General features: G+C 37.6%; 1 protein-coding gene and 1 pseudogene across 1 annotated transcript; both read left to right on the forward strand.

Annotated features, from left to right (window-relative positions):
* The first annotated feature begins 4,852 nt into the window (after positions 1-4,852).
* Positions 4,853-7,868, forward strand: LOC119515733 (annotated as a pseudogene).
* A 1,814-nt stretch (positions 7,869-9,682) lies between these two features.
* Positions 9,683-10,667, forward strand: LOC119515636 (40S ribosomal protein S4, X isoform-like). The gene has a single exon (XM_037811723.1). The coding sequence runs from the start codon at positions 9,794-9,796 to the stop codon at positions 10,583-10,585; it is 792 nt and encodes a 263-aa protein (XP_037667651.1). The 5' UTR covers positions 9,683-9,793; the 3' UTR covers positions 10,586-10,667.
* Positions 10,668-12,671: the final 2,004 nt, after the last annotated feature.

The raw sequence follows: 12,671 nt of genomic DNA on the forward strand, positions 1-12,671 counted from the left end.
TCTCAAATCAGAAACCTAACCTCAAACTAGAAGATCTAGGAAAAGAACAAACTAAACCCAAAGAGTGCAGAAGGAAGAAAGTAACAAAGCTTAGAGCAGAGGTAAATAAAATAGAGAATTAAAAAACAGTAGAATCAACAAAGCCAAAAGTTGGTTCTTTGAAAAATCAATAAAATCAACAAAACTTTAGTTAGACTGAAAGTAAAAAAGAGGACACAAATAACTAAAATCAGAAATGAGAGGACAGACATTATTACCCACCCCACAGAAATAAGAGGGACTGTAACAGGATATTATGAACAACTAAACACTGACAAATTAGATAACCTTGATGAAATCGACAAATACCTAGAAACAAAAACTACCTACACTGACTAAGAAGAAATAAAGGGCTAGAGAGTTTTGTACAGTAGGGCTGAAATGGAGTTTCTTTGCCCTTGGGTTTGAGAGAAAAAGAATGTTTTTGAGGAGGAATTAGATGAAAACATGTGATAATCACATTAATTCCAATAAAAGAGGAACCTCAGGAGGAGCATCAAATGGAACTAAGTACTTCAATTGCAAAATTAAAACAAAGAAGTCTAGGAAAAAGGATAAAGTTCATCTTCCTCAAATGAATGAGCAATTCAAAGCTTGCTCAAAACCTAAAGTACCAGTGCTTCCCTTGCCGACCATTTTACCTCCAATTAATAAGGTACACCGAGACACTTTGCAGAAGTGATGCCAACAATTTAATTTGAGTACCGATGGCCCAAAAACAGAGGTTTATCTGAGGTTCCAGCAACATGCTTACCCTTAGCAAAAAGAGGATATTCCTGACACACCATGGAAGGCCCAGGTGCAGTCATGTTCGAAGAAATGCAAGACCGTGACCAAGACAGCAAAGGATCAGAAAAGTTGTAAGAAAAGGGAGAGAGAAGAAATGTCTAATAGAGTTGAAGTGATAACTTCAGTTCAGGAGGCAATACTGGCATCATGGACAAGAACTGCTGCAGGAGCAGCTCAGCCTAAGATTGAATTCATGTCACATTCTACTTCTGTTCAGACTTTTTTGCTGCGAGCCTCTCGTGTCAGATGGTGTGTAGTCCATGGTAGAGTCCTCCCTGCAGACTCAAAGTGTTGGGTTCACCTGCAGGGCAGGCCTGGGTACGTGACGCTCCCAAGGGGATGATCTTTCTGTTACCAGCCTGCACTTTCCCATCTGCGGACATAGAATATACTGTATTGTGCCCTGACTGTGTGAAGGGGAATAAGGGGTTAATGAAAAGATTAATTCTGATGGGGAAGGAGAAGTGATCTGCTTTGAACACACCAATGTCTCTTTTTTTTGGATGGGCAGTGTTTTAATAAACAACAAATGGCCGAGAGCTCATAGCTGAATTGACTTTCATGTTGATGGCCAACTGATTTTTTTCTTCTCTTTTTAAATGCAATTTTACTGAGATATATTCACACAGCAAAGAACCATCCAAAGTATACAATCACTGGTTCACAGTATCATCATATGGTTGGGCATACAGCCCGATAATCTAATTTAGAACATTTCCATTACTCCAGAAAAGAAAAAAATAAGAAGGAAAACCTTAATCCTCCTATACTTCTTATCTTCCCATATTGACCCATAGTGTTGTTGTGGTACATTTGTTATTGTTGATGAAAGAGTATTAAAATATTACTGTTAACTATAGTCCATAGTTTGCAGTTTTTTCCCACATACCCCTCTATTATTAACTATAATAGTGTCATACATCTGCTGTAGGTCACGAAAGAACTTTTTAATATTTGTACAGTTAATCACGGACATTGTCTACCTCAAGATCACTGTGTTGTATATTCCCATGTTTTAATCTCCAACTTTCCTTTTGGTGACATACTTCCCTTTTCTAAACTTCCCCTTTCCGCCACCCTCACACTCCATTCAGCACTGTTACTCTCACAATAACTTGCTACCATCACCTCTGTCCATTCCCAAATGTTTAAGTTCACTCTAGTTAAACATTTTGCACATATTAAGCAATCACTCCCCATTCTTTAGCCTCATTCTATATCCTGGTAACCTATATTCTATATTTGATGTCTGTGAGATCACATTTTGTAATTAGCTCATATTGGTGAGATCATAAAGTATTTGTCCTTTTGTGTCTTATTACATGTAAAGTCCTCAAGGTTCATCCATGTAGTTGCCTGTTTGTTGCCTGTTTGTTTAATAGCAGCCATTCTAGTAGGTGTGAGATAATAGCTCATTATGGTTTTGATTTGCATTTTCCTAATAGCTAGTGGAGCTGAGCATCTTTTCATGTGCTTTTTAGCCACCTGTATTTCCTCTTTGGAAAAATGTCTATTCATGTCCTTTGCCCGCTTTTTAATTGGGTTGTTTGTCTTTTTATTGTTGAGTTGTAGGATTTCTTTGTATGTGCTGGATATCAAACCCGTATCAGATACGTGGTTTCCAAATATTTTCTCCCATTGGGTCAGTTGCCTTTTCACCGTTTTGATAAAGTCCTTTGAAGCACTGAATATTCAATTTTGAGGAATTCCCATATATCTATTTTTTCTTTCATTGCTTGTGGTTTGGGTGTAAATTCTAAGAAACTATGCCTATCACTAGATCTTTGAGATGTTTCCCTACATTTTCTTCTAGGAATTTTATGGCACTGGTTCTTATATTTAGGACTTTGATCCATTTTGAGTTAATTTTCAAAATTAACTCAAATTAGGATGAGAGATAGGGGTACTCTTTCGTTCTTTGGTTATGGATATCCAGTTCTCCCAACACCATTTATTGAAAAGACTATTCTGTCCCAGTTGAGTGGGCTTGAGAGCTGTATCAAAAATCAGTTGACCATAGATCTAAGGTTATATTTATGAGCTCTCAATTCAATTCCACTGATCAATATATCTATCTTTGTGCCAGTACTATGCTGTTTTGACCATTGTGTTTAAAATATGCTTTAAAGTCAGGAAGTGTGATATCTCCCACTTCGTTCTTCTTTTTCAAGATGTTTTTGGATATTTGAGGCCCTTTACCCTTCCAAATAAAATTGATAATTAGCTTTTCCATTTCTGCAAAGTAGGCTGTCGGAATTTTGATTGGGATTGCATGGAATCTGTAGATCAATTTGGGTAGAACTGACATCTTAATGACATTTAGCCTTCCAATCCATGAACACAGAATGTCTTTCCATTTATTCAGGTCTTTGATTCCTTTTTGCAGTGTTTTGTAGTTTTCTGTGTGCAAGTCCTTTACATCCTTTGTTAGGTTTATTCCTAGATATTTGATTCTTTTAGTTGCTATTGTAAATGGAACTTTTTTTCTTGATTACTTCCTCAGATAGCTCATTACTAGTTGTGATGGTTAGGTTCATGTGTCAACTTGGCCAGGTGATGGTACCCAGGTGTCTAGTCAAGCAAGCACTGGCCAAATGCTGCAAGGACATTTGTGGCTGGTTTAGTAAATCATCAACTGGCTGCAGCTGTGACTAATTACATCAACAAAGGGCATGTCTTCTACAATGAGAAAATGCAATCAGCTGGATTTAATCCAATCAGTTGAAGACTTTTAACCGAGACAGATAGAGGACCTTCACTTCTTTTTCAGCTAACTAGGGAAGTATTTTCTGAGAAGTTCCTTGAAGTTACCAGTATGTTCCTGAGGAGTTCATCAAACACGTTCATCGAAGTTGCCAGTTCGCTGCCTGAGGAGTTCATTGAACATCTTCCTTGGAGTTGCCAGTTTGCTGCCTGCCCTACAGAATTTGAACTCGTGCATACCCACAGTTGCTTGAGACACTTTTATAAAATCTTACATTTATAGGTATCTCTTGTTGATTCTGTTTCCCTAGAGAACCCTAACTAATGCACTAGTGTATAGAAACACCATTGATTTTTGCATGTTGATCTTAGTATCCTGCCACTTTGCTGAAGTTGCTTATTAGCTCAAGTAGCTTTGCTGTCATTTTTTCTGGATTTTCTAAATATAGGATCATGCCATCTGCAAATAGCGACAGTGTTACTTCTTCCTTTCCAATTTGGATGCCTTTTATTTCTTTTTCTTGACTAAGTGCTCTAGCTAGGACTTCTAGTATAAAGTTGAATAGCAGTGATGACAGTGGCATCTTTGTCTTGTTCCCGATCTTAGAGGGAAAGTTTTCAGTCTCTCATCATTGAGTATGACGTTAGCTGTGGGTTTTTCATATGTGACCTTTATCATGTTAAGGAAGTTTCCTTCAATTCCTACCTTTTTAAGTGTTTTTATCATTAAAGGAAGCTGAATTTTGTCAAATGCCTTTTCTGCATCAATCAAGATGATCATGTGGTTTTCCCCTTTTAATTTGTGGCCAACTGATTTTTGACAAGGATGCCAAGTCCATTCTATTGGGAAAGAATAGTCTTTTCAACAAATGGTTCTAGGAAAACTGGATGTCTGTGTGCAAAAGAATGAAGGTGGCCCCTTACCTCACACCAAATACAAAAACCTACTCAAAATGGATCAAACCTAGATATAAGAACCAGAACTTTCAAACTCCTAGAGGAAAACTTAGGGGAGCATCTTCAGGACCTTGTGTTAGGCAATGGTGTCTTAGACTTTACACCCAAAACACAAGCAATAAAGGAAATAATAGATAAATGGGACCTCATTAAAATTTAAAACTATTGTGCATCAAAGGACTTTATCAAGAAAGTAAAAAAACAACAAACATACGCAATGAGAGAAAATATTTGGAAACCACAAAGCCAATAAGGGCTTAATATCCAGAATATATAACAAAGTCCTGCAATTCAATAACAAAAAAGACAAAACAGCCCAATTTAAAAATGGGCAAAAGACTTGAACTGACTTTTTTCTGAAGAAGATACATAAATGGGGAGACGCCACTAGAGGGAGGCAGAGAAAGATAGTTCGCCTTTTCTCTGGTTATTGAAGTGGTGCCTGGGGCCCTTCATTCTCGGGCTTTCCCTCGGTCCTTCCAGGCCTCACCCTGAGGAGGAGTGAAGACAGCCCCGGGCTGGCGGCGCATGTGTCGAGGGGGCTGCGCCGACCTCTGTTGTGAGGGGTCGCGGCGGCTGTGGGGAGCTCGGCGCGGCTCTAGAGCTCCGGCGCCCGGGACGCGACGCGATGGCTGCGGCCGGCAGCGGCGGGGCGGCAGGGCGGCGGGCCGAAGCCTGCTCGTGCAAGGTGGTGCTGCTCGGGGAAGGCTGCGTGGGGGAGACGACACTAGTTCTGCGCTACTGTGAGAACAAGTTGAACGACAAGCACGTCACCACTCTGCAGGCATCTTTCTTAACAAAGAAGTTAAATACCGGTGGGAAAAGAGTGAACCTTGCCATGTGGGTTACAGCAGGTCAAGAGAGATTTCATGCATTGGGTCCAGTTTACTACAGAGATTGCAATGGAGCTATTTTAGTTTATGACGTAAAAGATGAAGATTTTTTTCAAAAAGTGAAAAACTGGGTCAAAGAATTACTGAAAACGTTGATTATAGTTGGTAATAAAATAGACTTGGAAAAAGACATGTTTCCATTCAAGAAGCAGAATCTGTGGGGGCAAAACATTACCATACTTAAGCCAAACAGAACAAAGGAATTGAGGAACTCTTTCTTAACCTTTGTAAAAGGATGACAGAAACAGCACAAGTGGAGGAGAGGTCAAAGGCAATGGTTCCAGTCAACAAGGCGGGGTATACAGATTATCCACAATGAGCTTTGTGAGAATGAGATTAAGTTTAGCTTTCACACAGGATAGGTGTGCCTGGCAGGGTGAGGCAGTTCAGGAATTGGCAGAAGGTTAAAAAGACAAACTGTAGTCCACGTTGGTCCCTCTGTTTGTCCGCCCACGATCTACTATCCTTGCAGGTGGAGACCTGGGGGTAGAGGTTCCCAAAATAGCCTCATAACTTGTTACCAAACTAGCCCAGACTGGCTCTAAAGAGGCCTGGGCATAACCATTATAGTCAGGGGTGGAGATTTGTTCCAACCTTTTCAAATGTTGCAAATTTGCTCCGGAAACTTATTTCAAATGTTTCCAATTTGTGTGGGCTAGTGTTCTGCCGGCCACCCCCCCCACCCCCCGATTTTGGTTGGGCACCTGTTCTTGCAAGATCATGAATAAATTATTTACTTCTCCACAATTGGGTGAGCATTTATTCCTCTTAATAATAGTGCTTGTTTCTCACAGCCTCAAGCCCAAAGCAGAGGCAGAGGGTGCTGTTCTTCTGGATAACTCTGCATGCATAAGAAATTTTTAAAAATCGAATGAAGCCAAACCACAAAAAAAGAAAAGAAAAGAAAAAACTGGCTCATTGCTCTCAACATGAAGACTGCCATATTCCAAGTCACATTATTTTACCAATGGAGTTATAGAATTAACAGCAAATTATGTTTATAACACTTCAGAGACCTAAGTGCTAAACTTAGTGAATTTTGACCAGAGAATTGGCATTTTCTACAAATGTTAAAGCAATTATCAATGGCCTGTTTGCATATTTTTTTCTTTAAAGAGGAATAATATGCATGTAGAAAAGACCTACTTAAAGTCTTCATTTATATTCTTTTAAATCAAATCTTTAATAATTTATATATGTTGTTGAATGGTTTAAATTTTTGCAGCCCTTTTGTATTTTGTGGTAGTTTGAATTGTATCACTTCTAAACAAACTTTTTGTTTTTAATTAGCAGATAACTGAAGTACTATTTTTGCAGGGTTTGCATAGATCCATAACTGTCTGCTACTTTGATATAATCTATATATATCCTGTATGCTACACTAGTAAAATACGGTGTAAATTACATATTAATTATTTTAACTGCTTTTACGAATGCCAGCTGCAAAACTATATACAATAGTGTCATTGATGACTTAAGTGAATTAACATTTGGTAATAATGTGTAAGCTTTTTTATTCTATCTGATAAAAAGATTATAGATCCCCTTCACTTTTGCTTTAACTTGAAAGTATGTTTAAATTTCCACACATGCTTTATTTGAACTATTGCTATTGTCACATTTTTTGCCTCTGTAGATCCTTCTGATGACCGAGTAGCAGCATTGCCTTTTGGTTTGGGTTTTTGTTTTGGGGGGGAATAAAAGATGACTTTTACAGTGGTTTCCTTAGAAGTGTTTAAGTGGAGCATGCTGAGTTTCACTTCTGTAACAGCTTTAGTTTTCTCTTAGGCTTTCTATGAGATGGATTCGCTGGTGTGAGGAGAGAGGAAGATGGTGATGGTAGCCACTCACCAAGACTCATTCATATAGTATGTTAGTGGTAGCTGATGCTCCTGAGGCAGCACTTTTAGATCTTTTTGTAAGCAAATTTTGTTTGTTCATTGCTTGCCAGAGATGAACACAGAAAATTTTGTTTCATTTTATAAGAGCTATCCTTCTGCGTTTCTGTGAAGGGAAGCAGTTCATGTAATGCAGTTATAGCAAACACTGGAAATATTTATTATAAAGTTATATTCTTGTATACTTTGTTAATTAATTCCTCATTTTTTTTAAAGCATAGGCCTGAACTTTAATTTTAATAGAATCATGCACTACTCACAGAAGGAACACAGATTGTGGAAATTAACATAAATATTTCTTGTTCTAATATTTCTTTTTTCCATTTTCTGTCATTCTTGGAAAACTAATGAATGTTATATCTAAGATAAAGTGGAAACAGTAGTATGCAATAAAACTGTTAGCATGAGCAATTAGGAGGTTTAAATTACTGAAGAGGTATTACCATATTTTAAAAGTAACAGCTTAAACTTTCTCAAATGGGTTAAAAGTTGAATGGACACCTTGGTGTTATGATGTTAGAATTTCAGTTTAGTATTAAGTGTTCCATAAGCCCTTACTTTACCTTCTTTAAGTAATCTCCTTGCCAAACATCATACACTGACCTCTCTGTTCTTTGTTTTGGGCAGGGGGTGGGGAGGTGTGGGTGGGTGGGAAGAGCCAGAGTTGGTAAATTAAAATCATCTTTTATGGGATGACTGTATTCTGCATAATCTCTTGTTTTTCTGTGAAGTTAGTGGGGGAAGGCAGCAAACATCGTAAGTACAGAAACAGACACTGTTTTTACCTCCTGATTCTGTCAGAGGGAGAAAAGAGCTTTGCTATTCCAATCGGTGTAAGAAGGAAATAAGCTCTTCTCCACTGGAGTGAATGCATTTTTTAAACTAGTTAGAGATGAAATTGAACTTTATTCCAAAACACTCATAGAGCCTGACAGCTGGAGAACAGCAAACTCAATTTTTGACACTATTTTAATGGTATAAAATCCAGAGAGGAGCCTCTTCTCCAGAGGTGCCTGATAATTATTGGTTGGGCCCACCCACTCTCCATATATATTATCCATATTTTATCTGTACTCTGCCTTGAATTCCATGTATCTTAACCTCAAGCATTTAATTCTTTTTTTTTTCTTTACCTGTAATTTAGGCTAATCCAATAGAACCAATACATAATATGGTATACCTGTTGTTACCCTGAGGCCCAATTTTTTGAGACTTTTAGACAGGAATATGGCAAAAGAGTACTGAAGGAGAACCAATCAACTGCAGTATATAAACAAAAGATAAATATAAACCATGGCTAAGGAAAATTTTCTGATACTTTCTTCACCAATTTAATATATGTTTTGTGTTTCTATCCTTACAATTGTGCTATTAGAAGACACAAGTTACTGTGTTTTGTAATATAAGTAGTAAGTAGTTAGGTATTTTTTCAACTATTAAGTGTACACATTTAACATAAATTACTGAAAATTGGTTTAAGACAGTCTTTAAAAATACTGAATAATACTATGTTAAAATTACACATTCATTGTTTCTGTAATGATGATGGGTATTCTGCTTCTTTTTTGGCTTTGTGATTACATGGGATGATTATTGTTTAAAATATATATATAATTCAACAATTTGGGGGTAAACTGTAATCCTAAAAAAAGAAAGCATCACATTATTCTATTAAATATTTGTGTTTGAATTTGTTTTGTTCTGGGGTATCCCTAGAATACCCTAAAGCTATGGCTATTACACCGAAATTGAAATCCTTTGTTTAATATTAGTCATATATTATTAGTGGAGTACTTTTTATTTGGCATTAAAGTAAGGAAGAGGAATGATATTTAATTTTTAGGTTTGCAGTGATAGCATATAAAATTGGGGAACTAAGGAAGGAGGGTAGTGAGGAGTAGAATGAAAGGTCAATATAAAACCTTACAACCTGACAATTATTTTTAATACTTTGAAAAATACATTGCTTTTATCAGATAGTTTCTAAATAAGACAAGCTATGCATTGTGCCAAATATTTAGAACATTTCAAAAAAAATTGTGATACTCTTTCTTTTAATACATTATTTGCAATCTTCTGTATTTAAATGCTATCAGGAATCTAGAATGTTGATCATATATTATGTCTTGATAATATAATTTACTCTTATAATTACCACTTTAAAAAAAAGAATATATACAAATGGCCAAAAAGCACATGAAAAGATTCTCAACATCATTAGCCGTTAGGGAAATGCAAATCAAAACCCCAATGAGATACCATTTCACACCCATTAGAATGGCTGCTGTTAAAAAAAAAATGGAAAATTACAAGTATTGGAGAGGATGTGGAGAAATAGGAACACTTGTTCATAAAATGGTGCAGGTGCTGTGGAAGACAAATTGGCAGTTCCTCAGAAAGTGAACGATAGAATTACCATATGACCCGGCAATCCTGCTACTAGGTATATGCACAAGAGAACTGAAAGCAGGGACTTAAAACAGATATTTGGCTCTTTCCGTGCCTAGTGCAGCCATGGCTCGTGGTCCAAAGAAGCATTTGAAGCGTGTAGCACCTCCAAAGCATTGGATGCTGGACAAACTGACTGGTGTGTTTGCTCCTCATCCATCCACTGGTCCCCATAAGCTGAGAGAATGTCTCCCTCTCATCATCTTCTTAAGGAACAAACTTAAGTATGCCCTGACAGGAGATGAAGTAAAGAAAATCTGTAGGCAGCGGTTCATAAAGATTAATGGCAAGGTCCGAACTGATATAACTTATCCTGCTGGTTTTATGGATGTCATCAGCATTGACAAGACAGGAGAGAATTTCCGTCTGGTTTATGATACCAAGGGTCACTTTGCTATTCATCATATTATGCCTGAGGAGGCCAAGTACAAGTTGTGCAAAGTGAGGAAAATCTTTGTAGGCACAAAAGGAATCCCTCATCTGGTGACCCATGTTGCCCGTACCATCTGCTACCCTGATCCCCTCATCAAGGTGAATGACACCATTCAAATTGATTTGGAGACGGGCAAGATTACCGATTTCATAAAGTTCGATACTGGTAATCTGTGTATGGTGACTGGAGGTGCTAATCTGGGAAGAACTGGTGTGATCACCAACAGAGAGAGACATCCTGGCTCTTTTGATGTGGTTCATGTGAAAGATGCTAATGGCAACAGCTTTGCCACCCGGCTTTCCAATATTTTTGTTATTGGCAAAGGCAACAAGCCATGGATTTCTCTTCCCCAAGGAAAAGGTATCCGCCTCACAATTGCTGAAGAGAGAGACAAGAGACTGGCTGCCAAACAGAGCAGTGGGTGAAATGATCTTTAGGTGAAATGGATGGAGAACTCTTTGTGGTTAATAATAAAGCATGATTAATTGCCTTCTGGGTGATTATTAAAAAAAAAACAACAACAGATATTTGCATACCAATCCTGGCGGCATTATTCACAATTACCAAAAGATGGAAGCAACCCGAGTGTCCATCAGCTGATGAATGGATAAATAAAATGTGGTATATACACACAATGGAATATTATTCAGCAGTAAAAATGAATAAGGTCCTGATACATGTGACAACATGGATGAATCTTGATGACATCATCTTGAGTAAAATAAGCAGACACAAAACGACAAATATTGTATGATAGCGCTATTATGAACTAATTATAATAAGTAAACTCAAAAGAGTTAGAATCTAGAATGTAAGTTACCAGGAGATAGATTGGGGTTAGAGAATAGGGAATTGATGCTTAACTGGTACAGAATTTCTATTTAGGTTAATGTGAAGTTGTGGAAATGGATGATGGTGATGGTAACATATTATGGTGAGTATAATCAACAGCACTGAAATATAGAGGTGAATGTGGTTAAAAGGGGAAACTTTAGGATGTATATGTTACTCGAATAAAAATTAAAAGATAAAATGTAGGCCTGTACAACACAGTGAACCCTATTGTAGACGATGGGCTCTAGTTAATAGTACAAGTATAAGAATATTCTTTCATGGTTTATAGCAAATATATAATTCTAATCAAGATGTTAATAATCAGGTAGTATGTGGAAAAATATAACTAATGTAAATTATGGATGATAGATAAAATATGATTTTAATAGTCTTTATCAAGTGTAACAAAGGTAACTACTGTTTAAAAAAATACTACAATTATTTTAAAAATGCCGTCATCAATTTAACAAATATTACACACCAATGTAAGATGTTGGGGGTGGGGTGGTGTTTTGGTTTGCTAAAGCTGCCGAAATGCAATATACCAGAAATGGATTGGCTTTTACAATGGGGGCTTATTAGTTCACAAATTTACAGTTGTAAGGCCATGAAAATGTCCCAGTTAAGGCATCAATAGGACGATAACGTCTCTGAAAAAAGGCTGATGGTACCTGGGGTTCCTCTGTCACGTGGGAAAGCACATAGCTGGAGTCTACTGGTCCTCTTCCGTGGTTAGCTTCTGGTTTCCATGGCTTTCGTCAAAATGTCTCTGGGCTTCTGTCTTAGCTTCTCTCTTTTAGCTTCTTTCTTAGCTTCTCCTGGGTACAAACTCTGGATTCCATATCTTAGCTTCTCTGAGCCCTCTACAAAATGTCTTTGCCTTTTATCCTCTCATAAAGGACTCCAGCAAAGGTATTAAAACCCACCTTGAATGGGGGTGGTCACATCCCCATGGAAACAACCTAATCAAAAGGTCCCACCCACAACAGGTCTGCCCCCCACAAGATCACATTAAAAGAACATGACTTTTCTGGGATACATAACAGATTGTTTTGTCAACCCACAACTTGTCAAAAAAGAAAAAAATTCTAGCTCCTGGGTACAGTTGCCTAAAAAAAATAAATAAATAAAATAAAATAAAAATTCTAGCTCCTTCTGGGTACAATTGCCTTGTATATCTCCTATGGTGTGATATACTGCTCATTCAGGTTTCTTTCTACTGACTGCTTACAAGAAATATGGTGTACTCTCTCCTATATCAGTGCACTGCCTCATTTATGATGGCTTCAAATTTATTTCCTTATAATCATTTCATTGAGCTCTCTAAGATCTAAAGGGGTTTATAAACACATATGCCAATTCTGCTCACTTAGATCAGAAATCCTGCTTGAATTTCAAATTACAAAAGCATATTCCAAAATAATAACAAGTGATCTGGTACTCTTACTTTTTTTGACATGGTGGTACATTTGCTGTTGAGAATTTGGAATAGAATGCAGCCTTTTAATGCTACTAGGAATCTAGTGAGAGAAACAAGCTAAGGTTTTATTTAGTAGCAGAGTCAACTCCATCCAGGGTCTGCTTGAAGTCCCAGTTCCTGCTCAATACCCCAAGGGCCCCTTGACTACCTGTCAGCCTCCTGGAGTTTCTGGTGGGCTGGACAGGCTGGGGGCCACC

This window comes from Choloepus didactylus, chromosome 19 (assembly GCF_015220235.1).
Source record: "Choloepus didactylus isolate mChoDid1 chromosome 19, mChoDid1.pri, whole genome shotgun sequence".
NCBI classification, from domain to species: Eukaryota; Metazoa; Chordata; class Mammalia; order Pilosa; family Megalonychidae; genus Choloepus; species Choloepus didactylus.

Excerpts from the sequence above, each read along its gene's own strand:
- LOC119515636 (XM_037811723.1), top strand. The coding sequence starts at position 9,794 with ATGGCTCGTGGTCCAAAGAAGCATTTGAAGCGTGTAGCACCTCCAAAG.